General features: G+C 38.2%; 1 protein-coding gene across 5 annotated transcripts in view; it reads left to right on the top strand.

Annotated features, from left to right (window-relative positions):
• Nucleotides 1-22201, top strand: part of TMEM117 (transmembrane protein 117) — a 596659-nt gene that overhangs the window by 315112 nt on the left and 259346 nt on the right. For all 5 annotated transcript variants that reach the window (XM_065934576.1, XM_065934575.1, XM_065934577.1 and 2 more), the window contains one exon: nt 11374-11473. In XM_065934576.1, coding sequence (XP_065790648.1) covers nt 11374-11473 — 100 coding nt within the window. The remainder of the gene's footprint in view (nt 1-11373; nt 11474-22201) is intronic.

Below are 22201 nucleotides of genomic sequence, written 5' to 3'. Positions count from 1 at the left end.
GGCATCCATAATTAGGCTGAAGAGATGCCCCATGAGTGAGCCTGCCTCTTAGACTGAGGGTCCAGGCCCAGAGATGCTTGAGGGCAAAAGTGTGTGCTAGTTGACACATCAGTAGGGTTTAACATCTGGAAAATATTTAAGAGCCCTGTATTTGCTACCCTCAATCACCCATACTGTTGGCAAACTCAATTCTAGACTCCTCTCACAAGCTTTTGAGAAACTTTCTCAGCTCTGTCTTCTTTACTATGATGTCTACTTAAGCCTATCTTTTTATTACCTTCTTCTGACACTTTGTAGGAGACTTGTGAAAATCTTTGATCTGTCAGAGATGCAGCCTTTGCTCTAAGCTACACTTTCTCTGTCTTTGTTTAGTCTTTTGTCAACATGTTTTATTTAAAAATCAAGCTCCCTTTACATTAGCAGTCTACATTAGCAACCTCTTATCTACTTTTAATCTGTTAAACACACAGATACTCTCTGTCACTCAGTTGACACCCTCTCATTGTGTGTCCTGCATCTCAATGAGACACATTCAACATACTGGTTTTAACTAAAATATGTATATACATTATTTTTAACTGGGGAGAGGAATCTTATTTTAAACTTTAGCACATTTAGAAAATATGTATATGTAAATAGTACATTGACATTTAAACAAAGCTCTCCTCATTGTCTGGAACAGCATCATAAAGAGTGGGCATAATACATTTGTCTTTGTTCTTTTTATGAGGAGTCTGGAAACTAACCTAAGTCTATCAGCCAAACTGATGATCCTTTGCCTGCAGCACATTTAGTGGCATTCCTTTCTAAAAGGAAAAAAAAAGTATTGTTAAAACTGAACAAAATATTCAAAACTGCATTTTTAAGCTCTAAATTTTTTACTTGGAGAATAGTTAAGGGCTTCCAAGTGGAGCAATGGTGAAAAATTCGCCTGCCAGTGCAGGAGATGCAGGAATCATGAGTTTGATCCCTGGATCAAGAAGATCCCCTGGAGTAGGAAATGGCAACCCACTCCAGTATTCTAGCTTGGGGAACCCCATGAACAGTATGGAAAGGCAAAAAATATGACAGCAGTATATGAGCTGACCAGGTCAGAAGGTGTCTAATATGTTACTGGGGAATAGTGGAGGGCAGTTACTAACAGTTCCAGAAAAAAGACTGAAGCTGCTGGGTCAAGCAGAAATGGTGTACAAGTGTCTGGTGGTCAAAGTAAAGTCTGATGATATAAAGAACAGTATTGCATAGGCGCCTGGAACGTTAGGTACATGAATCAAGATAAGTTGGACGTGGTGAGGCAGGAGATGGCAAGACTGAACATCAGCATTTTAGGAGTCAGTGAAATAAAATGGATAGGAATGGGTGAATTTAATTCAGATGACCATTATATCTTCTACTGTGGACAAGAATCCCTTAAAAGAGATGGAGTAGCCCTCTTCTACAAAGCTACTCTAGAAAGAGTAGAAAGCTGAGTGCCGAAGAATTAATTCTTTTGAACTGTGGAATTGGAGAAGACTTTTGAGAGTCCCTTGGACTGCAAGGAGATCAAAATGCAAGGAACCAATCATAAAGGAAACCAGTCCTGAATATTCATTTGAAGGACTGATGCTGAAGCTGAAACTTCAATACTTTGGCCACCTGATGCAAAGAACTGACTCATTGGAAAAGACCCTGATGCTGGGAAGGTTGAAGGCAGGAGGAGAAGAGAGTGAAATGACAGAGAATGAGATGGCTGGATGGCATCACTGACTTAATGGACATGAATCTGAGCAAGCTCCGGGAGTTGGTGATAGACAGGGAAGCCGGGCAGATTGCAGTCCATGGGGTCACAAAGAGTCAGACACGACTGAGTAACTGAACTGAACTGAGCCCTCATAGTCAACAGAAGAGTCTAAAATGCAGTATTTGGGTACAGTTTCAAAAACAACAGAATGATCTTGGTTCATTTCCAAGGCAAACCATTCAACATCCTAGCAATACAAGTCTATGCCCCAACCATTGAAGCCAAAGAATCTGAAGTTGACTGGTTCTATGAAGACCTACAAGACCTTCTAGAACTAACACCAGAAAAAAAAGATGTCATTTTCATCATAGTGGATTGGGATGCAAACGTGGGAAATCAAGACATGCAGAATAACAACGGAGGTGACGAATAGATTGAAGTTTGGCCTTGGATTACAACATGAAGCAGGGTAAAGGCTAACAGAGTTTTGTCAAGAGACTAGGCTGGTCATAGAAAACATCCGCTACCAACAACACAAGAGATGACTCTACATATGGACATTACCAGATAGTCAATAGCAAAATCAGATTGATTATATTCTTTGCAGCTGAAGATGGAGAAACTCTATACAGTCAGCAAAAACAAGACTGGAAGCTGTGGCTCATATCATGAGCTCCTTACTGCAAAACTCAGGTTTCAGTTGAAAGTAGGGAAAACCACTAGGCCATTCAGGTATGACCTAAATCAAATCCCTTATGATTATACAGTTGAGGTTGTTAGTTGCTCAGTTGTGTCCGACTCTTTGTGACCCCATGGACTGTAGCCCACCAGGCTCCTCTGTCTGTGGAATTCTCCAGGGAAGAATACTGGAGTGGGTTCCCATGTCCTTCTCCAGGGGATCCTCCCAACTCAGAGATTGAGCCTGGCTCTCCTGCATTGCAGGCAGATTATACAGTGGAGGTGATTAATAGATTCAAGTGATTGGATCTTACAGACAGAATTCCTAAAGAACTATGATTGAAGGGTCATAACGTTGTACAGGAGGCAGTGACCAAAACCATCCCCAAGAATAAGAAATCCAAGAAGGCAAAGTAGTTGCCTGAGGAGGCTTTACAAATAGCTGAGGAAAGAATATAATCAAAAGGTAAGGGAGAAAAAGAAACATATCCTAACTCAATGCAGAGTTCCATAGAATAGCAGAGAGAGATAACATGACCTTCTTAAATGAACAGTGCAAAGAAATAGAGAAAATAGTCAAAGCTATGGTTTTTCTAATAGTCACATATGGCTATGAGAGTTGGAGGCAAGGTGCCAAAGAACTGATGCTTTTGAACTGTAGTGCCAGAGAAGACTCTTGAGAGTCTCTTAGACTTCAAGGAGATCAAATCAGTCAATCCTAAAGAAAATCAATCCTGAATATTCATTGGCAGGACTGATGCTAAAGGTGAAACTCTAATACTTTGGCCACCTGATACAAAGGGTTGACTCACTGGAAGAGCCCCTGATGCTGGGAAAGATTGAAGGCAAAAGTAGAAGGGAGCAGCAGAGGATGAATTGATTGGATAGCATCGCCAACTTAATCAACATGAATTTGAGCAAACTCTGGGAGGACAGAGGAGCCTGGCATGCTGCAGTCCATGAAGTCACAAGGAGCAACTGAGCAACAAGAACAACTCTCAGATGATAGAATGTCATCACCAGTAATCACTGGGCTTTTCTCCGTTCAGCCTCCTGGAAAGAGATTTCCTCTTTCTCTCTTTGAGTCTTGATTCTAAATTACCAGGAAAGGGAAAAATAGGATATCAGCAAATTTGGTTATGACAGTATGTGGGTGCCTACTAGGTCGCTTCAGTCATGTCTGACTCTGTGTGACCCTATGCACTGCGGCCTGCCAGGCTTCTCTTCCATGGGATTCGCCAGGCAAGGATACTGGAGTGGATTGCCATGGTTTACTCTTATTACAGTGTATCTATGTTCAAAGCCTGCCCCTGTGACTCTGTGGACTGCGGAAATGTGATAATGGGTTGAAGAAATTATTAGACAAGAGGTGCTGGATGATAATCCAGGAAGTGATACCTAACTTTGGGATGCTATTTCTTTCCTCTTGGAAACTTTTGAGTTTACAAATATTGGGTCCATGATCCAGCAAATAGGGAGACTATATGGATTTACTTAGTGAGTAATGAACTATGTCAATTTACTTAGTGAATATGAGCTATGCTTTGGAGAAGGAAATGGCAACCCACTCCAGTATTCTTGCCTGGAAAATCGCATGGACTGAGGATCCTGGTAGGCTCCAGTCCATGGGGTTGGCTGAGCGACTTCACTTCACTTCACTTCATGAGCTATGCTTATGTAATATAAATTCACGTTCTATAAGAAGGGCTCTTCTTGTGTCTCAGATGTCAAAGAATCTGACTGCAGTGAAGGAGATCTAGGTTCAATCCCTGGGTCAGGAAGATCCCCTGAGAAGGGATGGCTACCCATTCCAGTATGCTTGCCTAGAGAATTCCATGGACTGAGAAGCCAGTGGGCTATAGACCATGGGGTCACAAAGAGTTGGGCATGACTGAATGACTAAGCGCACACACAGCACATCATAACTGTTTCATAATAGATATGCAAATAAAGGATAGATCTCTGACCTACTAGCTCCTTTTTCCAAAATAATATAGTGGTCCAGAGAAGTAGGAAGCAGAACTTGCCTCTCTTCACAGAAACGGTAAAAATATATCTACAAGTGGAATGAATCACACAGAACAGCTACTAAGCACCAACAGAAGACCTCAGATGCACAAGAAGATAAGAAAATCCTCACATAACTGGGTAGGACAAAAGCAAAAGAAGGAATCAGAGTGGGGCCTGTGCCCTAGGGGGAAGCTTTATATTCCTTATTTCATGTAATCCTCAAGAAATCCTTGTGAGGGAAAGATATACTTATTCTCATTCTACAGATAAAGGAATGGATTATTATCAAGCTAATCATTTATCCCAGGTCACAGAGTGGGAAGGTAGTTTGCCAAACCAATACTTTCTGGTTCTAGGACTCCTGCTCTTCTAGTATACCAATTTAATTCCCCAGAATTTACCATAGTGGCAGTGAAGAATCTATAATAAGATGAGGATGATCACAGGGAAACAGGCGGCTATTGTGTAATTCAGATTAGAGATGGTTATGAACAGAGTTAAGATATTGGTAGCAGTGATGACAGAAAAACAACATAGTTTGAGGACCTATTAGAAGTAGCCTTATGAAAGGTTACATTTGATTAACCAAATGTTGAGGGTAAAAGAGAGGAAGGAATTGATGTTATACTAAGGTTTCTGTATCTACTACAAATGAATTTCACTGAGTAGGCTTAAGCAAGACAAGGAATGAAAGGAAGAGTTGATGTAATATGAGTGTGCCAGCAGTCAGGGTGGGTTTGTCCAATAAATACGCCATCTGCAATCTTATATGTCTTCTGTGTAGAAATTAGAGATAATGAATAGCTAAAGTTGGGGAATTTGAGTTGGAACTTTACTTGTAAACGTTTTTAGGTCAGTTTTAGTCACTCTAGACTCTTCCCTGGTGGCTCAGTTGGTAAAGAATCCACCTGCGATACAAGAGACCTGGGTCCGATCTCTGGGTTGGGAAGATCCCCTGGAGGAGGGCATGGCAACCCACTCCAGTATTCTTGCCTGGAGAATCCCGTGGAAAGAGGAGCCTGGTGGGCTGCAGTCCTTGGGGTCGCAAAGAGTCGGACACATGTCTGAGCAACTAAGCACAGAACTCAGTCTCCTTCTGACAATTGTCTGCAACGGTTGTCACCTTCCAGTGAATTTTGCTCCATAGCGTCACACCCTGGGTCTTCCCTGGAAAATTCATACACATGTACTGATCTCCTGCTAAGTTTTTCAATAATCAAGAAGTAGAAATTTTGAGAAGAAATACTAAAATGTGGTTATTTGGATAATAGTTGAACAAGTGGCTGGATTAAAGACTTTTAATCATTTCATTACAAACAAAAAAATTAAGAAAGGCTAATATCATAATGCGTTTAATTTCTGGCATTTTATGTGGACAGATTTTCACCTTAAGCCTTAAGAACACTTAGAGTTTTTAGTTGAGGTTCATTGTGTTTAATACAGGTCTGTACTCATGTTAAGTCAACTCCTTATCCATGATTTACTTGTTTGTGAAGCCCCCAATCTTGTTTATGTTGCCCAAACATGGCTGAGTGAGACAGCTGTGACATTATGAATCCAGCTGGCCACAGATGGATCTTCAGTGAAGCATGAATCCATTTTGGGTTGGTGATCTATGTTTACTGCCTCTTGTTAAACTTTCAGAGATTCAGCTCCTAAATCACCTGGCATTGACTGAATCCACTTATGTGTAAGTAATAGACTGAAGTAAGCTGGAGCCTTTGTTACTTGTGCTCAAGACTCTCACCTGTAGGGCCAATTCTTTACATTTTCATTTTATTGACTAGTTAGTCCATGTTAGAGTCTGTTTAGTTTATGGCCATTTAGCGCATTAGTCTCATTAGGTGTAATAAGCTTAGTAGCTCATGTTTTGAGGTTACGATGATTATGAGCCTTTCCAAGATTTTGTTGACACTTCCACATTTATGTTATGGATTTGACAGTTAAACTTGAAATCTCAAGGAGGGGGGAATGAAGTTGTAACCTGAAAAGAAATTCTTTTAGAATTTTTAGAGAAAATATCAGTGATAAATGTTAACCTGCAAGGCTGATAGGAGTGCAGGCTTTTTTAGATCTATGCACGGATAACCAGTTAAAGCACAAACAAAACAAAGATGTATGATAGTTGAAATAATTAGCTAAAACTGAACAAAACTAAACTGTAACAGTGGCTTCTAGCAAACAAAATTTAATTTTGAATCAGTATCCAAAAACTCTTGAGTGTATAAGCTCCATAACTTCACTTTTTCATAGTCCAATGTGATATTCAAACTGGCCAGAATTGCTAGTATAAATATATGCACGCTGTGTCCTTTACAACCTGAGTAGGAAATACTATTAAATGTTAATAGATATGCAAATCAGTGAACTCATGGTTGAAAGTTTTTATGGCAGGTCTGCCTGTTTGTAATTCTTCTTTACATTTGTCCAGAGCAGCAAAATTTAGAATAACTGCTAAATTTTTTGATACAATATATTCTTCTTTAAAAAAAGCTTCTCTTGTGTCTCAGTGGTAAAGAAGCTGCCTGCAATGCAGGAGACACAGGAGATGCGGGTTCAATCCCTGGGCCAGGATGATCCCCTCAAGGAGGAAATGGCAATTCACTCCAGTATTGCCTGGGAAATCCCATGGACCGAAGAGCCTGGAGATTTTTAAAATTTTGTATCAGGCATTAGCTGATTTATAGTATTGTTAGTTTCAGGAGTACAACAAAGTGATTCAGTTATACATACATCACTTCCTTTTCAAATTCTTTTTCCATTTAAGTTATTACAGATTTTTGAGCAGAATTCCCTGTGCTGTACAGTAGGTCCTTGTTGTTTATCTGGTTTAGATATTGTAGTGTGTATATGTCAATTCTAAATTCCCAATTTATCCCACCCTCTCTGCCTCTTATCCTTGGTAACCATAAATTTGTTTTTACATGTGTGGCTCTACTTCTGTCTTGTAAATAAGTTCATTCATATCAGTTTTTCTTTTAGATTCTGTATATAAGCCGTATCCTATGATATTTGTCTTTCTCTGTCTGACTTTACTTAATGTAATAACCTCCAGGTCCATCCCTGTTGTTGCAAATGACATTATTTCATTCTCTTTAATGACTGAGTAGTATTCCACTATATAATATGTACCACATCGTTTTTATCCATTCATTTGTCAATGGACATTTAGGTGGCTTCCTTATCTTGGATACTGTCAACAGCACTGCAATGAATATTGGGGTGCTTATATCCTTTCAAACCATGTTTTCTCCAGATATATGCCTCGGAGTGGGATTACTGCATTTTATGGTAACTATATTTTTAGCCTTTTAAGGAAACTCCATATCGTTCTCCATAGTGGCTGTACCAATTTACACTCCCACCAAAGTGTAGGAGGATTTTTTCCCATACTCTGTTTATCATTTATTGTTTGTAGACTTTTTGATGATAGCCATTCTGACTGATGTGCGATGATATCTCTAGGTAGTTTTGAGTTTTATTTCTCTAATATGATTAGCAATGATGAGCATCTTTTCTTACACCTGTTTGTCATCTGTGTGTCTTCTTTGGAGAAATGTCTAGAATAACTAATAATTTTAAATATCACTCTTCACTTTTAAATAATTAATTTATTCTTAATTAAATTCTTTTGTGCTATCTCCTCTGCTTTATCATGGCGTCCAGTACTCACCATGTGCCCACAGCCACAGAGGAGGGACATTCTCCTGTTTTATGCTGTTGTATCTTTCTACATGAATATAGGATAGTTATTCTGCCATCAAGGAGACACAAATGTAGTTGGAGAAGTGAAGTAAACACAGACAACAATTTGAAAACATGTAATAGTTCTTCATGTCAATCTTATTTTATTGCTATTTCTAGGGTTTAGTATATATAGGTTTACTTGTGTAATATACCAATAAATATGAATAACTTGGGTCACTTTATTAATTCATAAATTAAGCAGATGTTTACTGATTACTTACCACTTGTAGGCAGTGCTCTAGGCTCTGGGGTATCAACAGTGAAAAGAATAGATAAAAATGACTTGCAGTCCTCCTGGAACTTATGGTCTAGTTTTAGCTATTGTTTACTCTCTTGGTTTTCAGGATCTTGATAGGATCTTGTTTCTTGACATTCTAGTAACTTTTGATTGAATGATGGATTTTATAAATAAAAATAGATGGTATTTTATTCTTCCTGAAAAAGTTCAGTTTTTCATCTGTTAATTGCAAAGAATAGAAGCTGATCACCTTAATTCAATCATGAAATGGACTGGATAAGTGTTGATTTACAGTTTCAACAAGGACCCATACATCACGGGTTTTCTTTAGTCTTTCATACCGTTGTATATCCTGGGTCGTTCTCTCAGAATGTTCTGAACTATAATAGTTTCCTCAGCATGAAGTAGCCAGACCTCTGCTATACTTTACAGAGAGTTTCTCCCACCCAAGTCCTAACCAGGCCCAACCCTGCTTAGCTTCTGAGATCAGACAAGAGGCACGTTCAGGAAAGTATGACCATAGACTATAGAGACTTTCTGCTTGGTCTCTCAGCATTCCTCGTTGACAAGTTCATAATCTGGCAAGTCTTTGAAGACTGGCTGTGTATCTTACTCTCTTCTCAACATCTCCTTTCTCATAAGAATCTTGGCTCCTTAAACTTCAAACATTGCTTCTTTAACCCATTGAGACTCTTCTCTGCCCAGGCAAAATCCAAGTTCTTGTCTTCTTGCCTTGCATGTCGAATCAGCTAATGTCCCCAGAGAAAATACAGTTAACTTTTCCATAATGCTCGCCAATCTTGTATCTTGGTTTTTCTTCTCTTCAATGCTTCATCAGCTCTTAGATGACTTTAAGCAGATTTGGGGAGTTATTTTTATGTTTTGTTTAGTTTTTTTAGGGTTTATTTTTTTTGCTGAATCATTGGTCTGTTGCATACTTACTATCTCATCCTTGTTTTCAGAAACTGAAATAGAAGAATTATACCTTCTCTTACATACATCTGTACAATCACAAAGAATGTAGCCAGGAATTTCTATCCTAGCCCAATGTATTCTGGAATTAATTGGCAGAGTGAACAGGTAGAAATGTAACATTGAACAAAATCTTCAAAGCAAGTGTCATTGAAAAAGCTGGACAATTAACAGAGCTAGTATTCTTTAGTACCCTGAGTCCAATGACCAAGAGCTGCTTAGATGGGTGAACTCAGTATAAGTGGGAATGTAGAAGTGCTGATGGTAGCTCTAGGGAGTTGTAGCTTCTGGATGCTTCTCTTGGCTTCTTATTATGAATTATCCCCACAGAAAGTAATCCTTGATTGTCACTGTCTTATTAAAATACTGGAGAACAAAGATGTTCTTTGTGCTTTTTATATCTCCACTGACAGTTGTAGGAAGAAGGAATAGCACAGTAGTTAAGTACATGGATTTGGGAGTCAATCAAATGTATATTCAAATCTTGTCCATTTATTGGATGCTCAAACTTGAGAAAGTTGCAAAAACTCTCTAAAGCCTTAATTCCATATCTTTGAAATGGGAATAACAATACATTTCATTGTTCTGATATGAAAGTTGATGGGACTGTGTTTTTAAAATGCTAATAACAATCTCTGGCACATTGCTAGCATGCAGTTTTTGGTAGCTAAAGTTTTTTTTTTTTTTTTTGGCTACTATGGAAACTATGGGTCTGGAATAAGACCCAGAATTTTGAGATGAGACCTTAAGATATTTACATAACCCCTCCAAAGTAAGTAGATGAAGCACATGGGAAAAGAGTTGTTTTAAGAATTCATGTTTGTTTTTTGTTGTTAAATATCTGTGTATTTAAATATCAGATTTAAAAAACTATCTTAAATAACTCCAGAAAAAATAACTGAATTGGAAGCAGCTTTACTCTCAATGACTTAAAAAATGTGCTTCTTTATAGTTTCAATAGATAACTAATGAATTTTTATCTACTGCATATTGTTTTAAAGTTAATCTAAGAAGAATTATGTTCAATGGGTACTCTAAGTTGTATAGGTATTATCATGTTTAAGAAAAGGAACAAAATTTAAAGTAAAAGAAAACTGAGTAAAAAAAATACTTAGAATTAAAAAATATATACAGAGAAATTTGGCTCCTAGGTACCATTCATTAGTTAGGTGGTATTGATTGGGCAGGGTAAGTGATATTTTTGAATCCCAGTTTTCTTAGTGAAATTACAAATGGGAAAAATGATATTTATGATTTTCTTGACTATCAAATGAGAAAATAAAGATGCTTAATAAGCAATAAGCATGATCTTATTACCTGTTTTTAATAGTCGGGTGTATCTTTGAACCTTTCTTTGAGCTGTGAGGAATACAAACTTGTGTTTAATAGCAAGCAAACAATAACTAGTTATGCCAAAAGAGTGATGAAGTGGAATCTGGCCATTGCTATTAAATAATAATTTAAGTCATACGTATTTAAGTAAAATTTTACATCACTTCCCTATGTGGAAATTTTTTCTCAAATCTTAACTTTCTTCTGAACATTATTCAGACATGACATTATACTTAAAACTTACTCCCAGCATCTTTTCAATAGTTCTTACTTTGAGAAGACAGAACTGGAGGAAAGTAAGCTCTTCTCTTCGTTTCTAGTTACTCTAATTCAGGAATTGTTTCTGCTCCCCTCATACTTGAGTGAGCATGGAATGATGCCTTTGCTGAGTATTTCTGTTTGATTTTCCAAAAGCTGTTGTCAGTCCTACAGCTCAAAAATGAAAGGCACATGGTAATTGGTTTAGCCATAGTCAGTTTTCAAATCTAATTGGAACTGACCCAGACACCCTCAGAGCTCCTCTTAGCCTTTCAGATTTATAAGCACATCTGGTGAGACAAAAGCAAGAAAGTTTGTTAAAAGGGGGAAAATTCCCTTTTGAGTGTTGCTGAACCAGAAAGCTTTGACTGTATGGTTCTCTGAGTCTGGACAATGTCTTGTGTGTTTGTTTCCACAGAGCATATATCATTACAGACTATATGGGCATCCGAAATGAAAGTTTCATGAAATTAGCTGCAGTAGGGACCTGGATGGGGGACTTTGTCACAGCTTGGATGGTAAGAAATTTTAACTTCACCCACTTCAAATATCAGATGGAAGACATGCTCATAATGTTATACACACTATTTTTCTTTTTAAACCAATAGCCTCATGAATTATTTTATTTCATGTTATATTTCAAATAACATTCCAAAGTGAAAAAAGAAGGATCTTGTTTTCATGGTTAGCATTATTGCATTTGTGCAAAGCCCTCAAACATGAGAAAGTCTCATTTATTTCACCAAATTTAAATAGTCATTTCAGTAACAGGCTTGTTAGATAATCCAAGTCCAGTTATCCCTAGTTTTCCAATCAGCAAGTCACTGGAAATGCTGAGCTCTCATTGTTGATCTTTCTGTCAGCCCAGCCCCTTTTGAATATAGCAGTGCTGTTTATTTTGTTACATCACTCCTCTGTCCTCCCAAGGGTTAAAGATACAGTTTTATTTTCTCAACTAATGTGAATTGGATTTTATGCAATACACACTATTTTTCATGGTTTAGGACAGAAGTTATCTTGCTTGCAAGGGGAACAAATTCATGAGAAAGACAAATCTAGAGATTATATACAATATCCATTTGCCTCAGGAAAAAACATCAATACAATTATAGTACTAATGATGACAGTCTGCTGAGATATATTTATATATAATGTATGTATATATGTGTGTATATGTATATGGATAGACATGTATGTATGTGTGTATATATATGTGTATATATATATACATGTGTGTGGGACATACACATTCATCAAATTAATGAAAAACTCTTCTGGGAGATTTTAAATAATCTTATAAGGATTGTTTGCTTGATTTTGACATGTACACTTTTAAAGTAAGAAATACTGTTCAGGCTGTCTGATAAGACATATGAATATCTTTAAGGACTTTAAAAGTGATTTTCTGCATTTCTTTTCCTCACTGAACCTGCTAACTTAATGGTAACTAAGGAGTTTTGAGAGTTATCTGTTTTAGTCTCTTTTGTGCCTTATCAGTCTTTATGTCTGCAGCAATTAGACAAACCATGTTTCATGCTGGGCTCATCTGCCAGGAGAGTAATTTCTGTATTTAACCACTGAGTTAATTAAAGACACTATGTAGCTTAAAGGCTCTGGGTGCTATAAGTTTGTAAGAGTCTCAGAATGCAAAGAGCATTGTTGTTATTGTTTAGTCTCTAAGTCTTGTCTGACTCTTTGTGACTCCATGGACTGTAACCCACCAGGCTCCTCTGTCCATGGCCTTCTCCAGGCAAGAATACTGGAGTGGGTTGCCATTTCCTTCTCCAGAGATTTTCCTGATCCAGGGATTGAACCTGTGTCTCCTGCTTGACAGGCGGACTCTTTACCATTGAGCCACCTGGGCTTATAAAAATGGAACACTTTAGCATTCACTGACATTTTTCATAATTGTATTTAGCCCTAATTAGCTTTATTCAAATTCATTCACTTAAAAATGAGAGGACCTACCAAAAGAAAGATCATGCCCAAGTTAAACACAGCTTGGCAGGGACATGCCCTATAGGTGTGTTCCTGATACTGCAGGGAGATTGTCACAACTGTTACTGCCATTTCTGTTAATAGCTTTGCTTCTTACCTGAAATAGGTGTTTTCAGGGTACAGGAAGCAGTTATTTCTTAATAGCAACTGCTGTCATCATTTTGCAAGTGACCAAAAGAGTTTGCCTAGCCTGTTTTTGAACTTCCTCCCTCCTCTATTTAATTTTAGAATGTTATCAGAACCCATTACCAGATGCTCTCCACTTTATTAACTTTAAAATTGAAATTTGAAAACATTATTTGTTTGTAATCACTAGAAATAGGAATGAGAATAAGCTAGACATTAAGACCAGGCAGTCTCATCTGTTTCCACTGGGAAAAACTATTTAAAATGAAAGATCAACTTTAAACTCATAATTTCCTTAAAATCTGAGGTGATGCCTTTTGGAAATTTTTGCATTAATTGCAGATTATGATTTTGATTCATTTTAAGATGGCTGCTTAATAAAATGCAAAAGAGAACTGGATCAGTTCAGAAACTTGGATTCTCTAATCTTGCCACCTATGGTTTGACCTTCCACAAATAATATACAATCCTTTGAGCCTTAGTTTGCACATGTCTTGAAAAGGATTAATAGTTCCTATTGGTGCTCCTGGTTTTTTTGTGAAGATTATGTGTGGTTCTGGGACCAGACTTAAAATGCTGATGTGTAAGGGAGATATAAATGCTTTATTGTTATCGTCCATGTTTTTGAACCCCCATCCTCTTGACTGGTCCCAGTCCCTTGAAGTAATGCAAAGGAAGGTCATCGATCCAAACCTTAGGCTTTGGAGACTTTCTATTCCTCCTGTGAAGCTCCAGGAGCATAAGAATCCCACCTTATCTCAGACCTGGGGTCCAGGCATTTGAAATTTTCTACCTATGGCCCATGCTAGAGCAGATGAAAACAATAATATGGTACATTTCCTTTTCACCTCTGCCTGACACTGCTCCTTACCAAAGGCAGGGGGGAAGCCACAGACTAACGAGACATAAGATCTGCTTTGAAGTTTGCAGGCTCAAGTCAGCCATTCGACACATAAACCATTTTCTTTTCCATGATGACACCGTTATTTATTTGTGACCCAATTCCACCCAACTTCTCAGACTTTCCCACAAAATAGTGTTTCCTAGGCCATATAGGGGTTTCCCAGTAGTACAGTGGTAAAGAATCTACCAGCAATGCAGGAGATGTAGGTTCCATCTCTGGGTCAGGAAGATCCCCTAGAGAAGGAAATGGCTACCTGCTTCAGTATTTTTGCCTGGAAAATTCCATGGACAGAGGAATCTGGCAGTCTGCAATCCATGGGGTCACAACGAGTCGGACACAACTGAGCGACTGAGCACACACACACATACACAGGCTATATATGGCTCTGCCCGTATTTACTGGTTATGTTATTTTTATAATTAAGCTATTTTGCTTTGGAATCATAAGGTCGGGTGCAATGTCCGGGCAGCAGTGAGAGGCAAATGCAGGGTACGACTTTGACCAAAGACCTTTAACCCTTCCTGATTGGATTTCTACCAGGCAGTCTTCTGCCCTACTCTTGTGGTTTAAGGGAATACCAATAATTCCACAGTTCAATCTGTAGACTTTCTCTCCATCATCCGGATTATCTTCAGAGTTTCTCTTAAATTTACTACTTTAATTTCTTTTTTTTCTACTAGCTAACCTTATAACTTTTTACCCTTTCCTATGCTGTAGATTAAGACTAGATTGAGAGTCAAGAAAACTGTGTTACAGGTTTAAGCCAGCAAACCTTCTGAGACCTCTCATCTATTCCTTTCTGTAAAGCAAGGAAGAATCAAAATCCCTTTCTGCTTATGTTATCTGAAAAACTGACCTTTCCCCATTAGTCACAGGGACAGAGATGGGGGAAAAAAAAGTTTTCTCCTGATTTGAGAGTTCAGTCACACAGAGAGGATTCCCAGAGCACATCATTTCTATTCCCATTTCTATTCACTGACTAGGCAGTACGTTTCCATATAAATATTTATATGTCTACATATGTGTGCATTGATAACATTTAAAAAAATAATAGTTTTCCTCATGAGAGGAGCCTATGGAAGCTTTGACCTTCATTTGTTCAAAGAATTCTCATCATGAAATGAATACCAATGATGAAGGTGACTTGTGGAAAAGCAAGTGGTTATTTACATTTCCGATAAAAGTATGCCTTTCAATATACTTTAAAAATAGAGAATTTTTCTCCAGTGGAAATAATTCAAAAGTTTTCCTTGGTTTTAAAAGGCACATCAGAACTGACGTAATCCACAGGGAGGCCAAGATGAACCAATCCGGCAAAAATCTTTGGCCCTTACACTAGTGAGTGTCAGGCTCTGCTCGGTTCAATTCCCTGGCGGTCCTGGCTATTCCGGGCTCTGTGGTATGCCTTGGGCAGAGGACAATGTGTCAGGGCTAAAGTTGCTATTTTTTTTAATTAGGATAAAAGAAGCATATAAAATGACCAGTTATTTAATTCAGCATTGAGCCGGCCCTTTATGTTAATAGTTGCAGAGACACAAAAGCAAAACCACAGGACGTGTCGTCTGTGACACCGTGGCCATCTCTCCCCGTATTTGCCCACACTCTGTGCCATTTAGCAAGGCGTTGAGGAGGGTCAGACAGCCCCACAGCACATGGCTTTAGCTTGATCACCTCCCTCTTTGAAAGGCAGGTCACAGCTCTGCTGAGGTGTAAAGTGACGGTGATGGCACCTGCTTCTGTCCCTCACCAGAAGAAAAATTACTTCCTGTCTGTCCATACCTCAGTCATCATCCTTGCCCTCCGCCCCTGGTACCTCCTGCTCTGGTGGCTTTCTTTTACAGCAGTAGGTGGTACTTCGCTCATGATAGTGACAGGGACATCACATTCTCGGTTTGAAGTTCATGGCTGTGGGGAGGTGCTTGGGTGGGTGCTAAGTCGCTTCAGTCATATTCGACTCTTTGGGACCATGTGGCTCCTCTGTCTATGGGATTTCCCAGGCAAGAATACTGGAGTGGATTGCCAATTCTTTCTCCGGGGGATCTTCCCAACCCAGGGATTGAACCCAAGTCTCTTCATCTCCTACACTGGCAGATAGAATTTTACCACCTGTAGAGAGGTGAAGAAGGATAAAAATAAAGTGAAGACAGTTGTGATGGTAAACACTAATGTCATGATAAAGCACCCTACATCATAAAACCACATACTGTGTATATGGGCATTAAAAAAGGTACTCAACAGCAACCAGAGCAGAAAAAGACATAAAAGGAATCCAGATAGGAAAAGAAGAAGTGAAACTCTCGCTGTTTGGAGATGACATGATCCTCTACATAGAAAACCCTAAAGACTCTTCCAGAAAATTACTAGAGCTAATTAATGAATATAGTAAAGTTGCAGGATATAAAATTAACACACAGAAATCCCTTGCATTCCTATACACTAACAATGAAAAAACAGAAAGAGAAATTAAGGAAACAATACCATTCACCATTGCAACAAAAAGAATAAAATACTTAGGAGTATATCTACCTAAAGAAACAAAAGACCTATACATAGAAAACTATAAAACACTGATGAAAGAAATCAAAGAGGACACAAACAGTTGGAGAAACATACCGTGTTCATGGATTGGAAGAATCAGTATTGTCAAAATGGCTATTCTACCCAAAGCAATCTATAGATTTAATGCAATCCCTATCAAGCTACCAACGGTATTCTTCACAGAACTAGAACAAATAATTTCACAATTTGTATGGAAATACAAAAAACCTCAAATAGCCAAAGTAATCTTGAGAAAGAAGAATGGAACTGGAGGAATCAACCTGCCTGACTTCAGACTCTACTACAAAGCCACAGTCATCAAGACAGTATGGTACTGGCACAAAGACAGAAATATAGATCAATGGAACAGAATAGAAAACCCAGAGATAAATCCACGAACCTATGGACAGCTTATCTTTGACAAAGGAGGCAAGGATATACAATGGAAAAAAGACAATCTCTTTAACAAGTTGTGCTGGGAAAACTGGTCAACCACTTGTAAAAGAATGAAACTAGAACACTTCCTAACACCATACACAAAAATAAACTCAAAATGGATTAAAGATCTAAATGTAAGACCAGAAACTATAAAACTCCTAGAGGAGAACATAGGCAAAACACTCTCTGACATAAATCACAGCAAGATCTTCTATGACCCACCTCCCAGAATATTGGAAATAAAAGCAAAAATAAACAAATGGGACCTAATGAAAATTAAAAGCTTTTGCACAACAAAGGAAACTATAAGTAAGGTGAAAAGACAGCCCTCAGATTGGGAGAAAATAATAATAAATGAGGAAACAGACAAAGGATTAATCTCAAAAATATACAAGCAACTCCTGAAGCTCAATTCCAGAAAAATAAACGACCCAATCAAAAAATGGGCCAAAGAACTAAACAGACATTTCTCCAAAGAAGACAAACAGATGGCTAACAAACACATGAAAAGATGCTCAACATCACTCATTATCAGAGAAATGCAAATCAAAACCACAATGAGGTACCATTACACGCCAGTCAGGATGGCTGCTATCCAAAAGTCTACAAGCAATAAATGCTGGAGAGGGTGTGGAGAAAAGGGAACCCTCTTACACTGTTGGTGGGAATGCAAACTAGTACAGCCACTATGGAAAACAGTGTGGAGATTTCTTAAAAAACTGGAAATAGAACTGCCATATGACCCAGCAATACCACTTCTGGGCATACACACTGAGAAAACCAGATCTGAAAGAGACACGTGCACCCCAATGTTCATCGCAGCACTGTTTATAATAGCCAGGACATGGAAGCAACCTAGATGCCCATCAGCAGATGAATGGATAAGGAAGCTGTGGTACATATACACCATGGAATATTACTCAGCCGTTAAAAAGAATTCATTTGAATCAGTTTTAATGAGATGGATGAAACTGGAGCCCATTATACAGAGTGAAGTAAGCCAGAAAGATAAAGAACATTACAGTATACTAACATATATATATGGAATTTAGATAGATGGTAGCGATAACCCTATATGCAAAACAGAAAAAGAGACACAGAAGTACAGAACAGACTTTTGAACTCTGGGGGAGAACGTGAGGGTGGGATGTTTTGAAAGAACAGCATGTATATTATCTATGGTGAAACAGACCACCAGCCCAGGTGGGATGCATGAGTCCAGTGCTCGGGCCTGGTGCACTGGGAGGACCCTGAGGAGTCGGGTGGAGAGGGAGGTGGGAGGGGGGATCGGGATGGGGAATACGTGTAACTCTATGGCTGATTCATGTCAATGTATGACAAAACCCACTGAAATGTTGTGAAGTGATTGGCCTCCAACTAATAAAATAATATTAAAAAAAAAAAAGAAAAAAAAATGAAAATTAAATTTTTTAAATAAAAATTGTCAAATAAGAACTCACTGAAGGAAAATCTTCAGATTAAGGGAAAAAAAAAAAAGGTGCTCAAGAAATATTTATTGTGGAAATAAGGAGATAGATTATAAGAACAGATAGCAGTAACTTCTTTATCTTCTTTTCTTGTTCAGTTTTGCCACTTTGTGTTATAAAATGGGCATTGTAAAGATTGTGAAGGTGGAGGGGTGAGAGCTGTGCTGTTTGGGGCACTTTCATATACCAGCTCCCTTCCCGCCTTCCGACAATAAGGCTGTGCACTTCCTCCTGCTGACCTGTTTCCATAACCAGGGGGACATGAGCTAGGAAACACCCTTGAATGGAAGTAATCAATTGTTTTTAAAATTTTTATTGGAACATAGTTGATTTACAAGGTTGTGGTAGCTGTAAGTATACATATAGCAAAGTGCATGTTACACATATATCACTCATTTTTTAAATTCTATTTCCATATAGGCTGTTACCTATTTTCTATATAGTAGTCTGTATATGTCAACCCCGATCTCCCAATTTCCACCCCCACCCCCGCCCCTTACCCCCTTGGTTTATTTTCTACATCTGTAGCTCTATTTCTGTTTTATAGATAAGTTCATTTATATCTTTTTTTTAGATTCCACATATAAGTGATGTCATCAAATTTGTCTTTCTGTGACTCACTTCACTCAGTATGACATACATACATACATATATATATGTATGTTCTTTTTAAGATTCTTTTCCATTATACGTTATTACAAGATATTGGTTGCAGTTCTCTGTGCTATGCAGTAGGTCCTTGTTGGCTGTCTCTTTCATAGAGCATGTGCTTAGTCGATCAGTTGTGTCTGACTCTTTTGCAGCCCTATGAGGGTCCTCTGTCTGTGAAATTTTCCAGGCAAGAACCCTGGAGTGGGTTGCCGTTTCCTCCTCTAGCGGATCTTACCAACCCAGGGATTGAACCAGCGTCACTTGCATTTCCTGCATTAGCAGATGGGTTCTTTCCCACTGTTACCACCTGGGAAGCCTCCAGTAGGGGTTTGCTAATCCCAAATGCTTCGTGTATCCCTCACCCTTTGCCCCTTTGGTGACTATGTTTGTTCTCCATGTCTTCCAGTCTCTCTGTTTTGTAAATAAGTTCAAGTGTATCATTCTTCTGAATGGTGATGTAACCTTTTATACAATACACAGTCTTTGCCAATATAAAGATTGAACTTCTCAGATCCCACCAGAAGGTTTCTGGAGTGGTCCTTGTTGCTTTCAGGGGCATAGTTCTGCTCCTGGGGGCAATGGAAGAAAACTAGGTTGAGAAATATCCCTTCAACCACTTAAGCAGAGAGCTTTTACTGTACTATATAAGACAGAAAATTGGTTAAACTTCATTGGGCAGAGGCAGGAATAATTAAAGAGTGGTATATACTTGAAAATAATTTATCCTTTGGGATTACTATTTATTTAAAAATCTAGAGCAGAATAGAGATGACAAATATCTTCGCAGCATTCAACAGTAAAGTATTCTTTCTAGCTTAAACATAGAAAATATGAAATAATTTTTGTAATTATGAATACATACCTGAAACTTGGTGAGTTTTTCTATTGTCCCATGTTTATTGCATGCTTACTAAGGAAAGGGTGTGAATATATATACTATTTTCATTTCACCAAATTAGTCATAGTTTATTTAGTTCAAATTTTTCTGTTATATACACATCATTATTTTGAGAACTAAGTTTGTCAGTGAATACTAATCTGGAATATAACTAACATCACATCTAGCTTGTTATTCTTTTTGAAATTGAGTTTATTAATTTGCATTATGATCAATGCCAGTTTTCTAGTTATTTCTTTACACTGATATTCCAAAATGACAGAATAAAGAGTATAATTGAATTGATTTAATATCTAAAATTAAGTAGCAATAATAGCTTTACTGAACTTCAAAATAAGAGAATTTAAACTGTGAAGCATTGAATAGAAGGACCACAGTCAGCAAACTCATTGAACAAGTACATATGAAGACTGAAGGGAAAAATCAGAAACCTGTGTGCAGATTTAGAAGCAGCAGAACTGGACATGGAAAAACGGACTGGTTCAAGATTGGGAAAGGAGTATGTCAAGGCTGTATATTGTCACCTTGGTTATTTAACTTATATGCAAAATGCTGGGCTGGATGAATCACAAGCTGGAATCAAGATTGTGGAGAGAAATATCAACAAACTCAGATATGCAAATGATACCACTCTAATGATAAAAAGTGAAGAGGAACCAAAGAACCTCTTGATGAGGGTTAAACAATGAAAAAACTGGCTTAAAACTCAGCATTCAAAAAACTAAGATCATGGCATCCAGTCCTATTACTTCACAGCAAATAGATGGAGAAAAATGGAAACAGTGGCAGATTTTATTTTCTTGGGCTCCAAAAGTCACTGGATGGTGACTGCAGTCATGAAATTAAGAGATACTTGCTCCTTGGGAGAAAAGCTATGACAAACCTAGACAGTGTATTAAAAAGTAGAGACATCACTTTTTTGACAAAGATCTGCATAGTCAAAGCTATGGTTTTTCCAGTAGACATGTACAAATTTGAGAGTTGGACCATAAAGAAGGCTGAGTACCAAAGAATTAATGCTTTGAATTGTAATGCTGGAGAAGACTCTTTAGAGTCCCTTGGACAGCAAGGAGATCAAACCAATCAATCCTAAAGGGAAGCAGCCCTGAATATTCATTAGAAGGACTGATGCTGAAACTGACGCTCCAGTATTTTGGCCACCTCATGGGAAGAACTGACTCACTCGAAAAGACCCTGATGCTGTGGAAGATTGAGAGCAGGAGAAGAAGGGTGTGACAGAGGACAAGATGGTTGAATGGCATAACTGACTCAATGGAGACTTACAGCAGAGACAATGGATATCCTGGAGATAGTGAAGGGCAGTGAAGCCTGGTGTGCTGCAGTTCATGGGGTTGCAGAAAATCAGACATGGCTTAGTGACAGAACAACTGTTGGAGCTGGACCCACAAGCCCAGCATCACTCTGAGATTTTTCTCTTTTGTTCTCTCTGCCTGTTCATTGAGGCTATTTCATGACTGTAATGTACTCCATGCTTGGTAAATATACATTGCTTTTCATTATTTTATACAGTAAAATTGGAAACTGGATCAATCATTTAAATAAGTAATACGCTATCTTTCTATGAAGATTCTCTCTTAAGTGAGATACCACAGTACATGGTATGCCAGTGGATTTGGAAGCACATTGAGGAAATGCTCTTCAGGGAAATCTATAAAGAGATGAGAGAAGCAAGGGAGAGCTGGGGAAGGAGGTGAGCAAAGATGTGGTCGTAGTCCTGGGTAGTCTATCCTTGACTCGAACCGCTGGGCAGGTTTTGTGTTCCTGGGGATTGGAGTCTACCAGTAGGTGAAGGGGACGTGGGTGGGACACACCATTGACTCCAACACAAAAAAACCCAAGAACATTATACTGAATGGCACCCATAACTGTCAAAAAACATCGTCAGCTCATTTGATTATTTGATTGAAATGAAAAACCTAAGAGAAGAAATATTTTTTTACATTTCCATTTTATTCTTTAGAAAATTTAGAGGGAACCAAATATGGTCATTTTGACTTTGCATGTATAAATATTTTAATGTGTCTATAAATATTTTAGCATTGTGTTTCATGTTCCTTCAAAATAATAGGTTCTTACTAAAAAATTGATAAGACTGGAGAGTCTAACCTCCTATTTTCTGATAGCATCACAAATGGTGATCAAGAGTCTTTTACTTTTTAGGGTTCTTGGATTTTTAAAGTACTAA

This window comes from Muntiacus reevesi, chromosome 4, assembly GCF_963930625.1.
Source record: "Muntiacus reevesi chromosome 4, mMunRee1.1, whole genome shotgun sequence".
Classification (NCBI taxonomy): domain Eukaryota; kingdom Metazoa; phylum Chordata; class Mammalia; order Artiodactyla; family Cervidae; genus Muntiacus; species Muntiacus reevesi.
The sequence above is the reverse complement of the archived record's forward strand: the minus strand, read 5'-3'. Positions and strand labels throughout refer to the sequence as shown.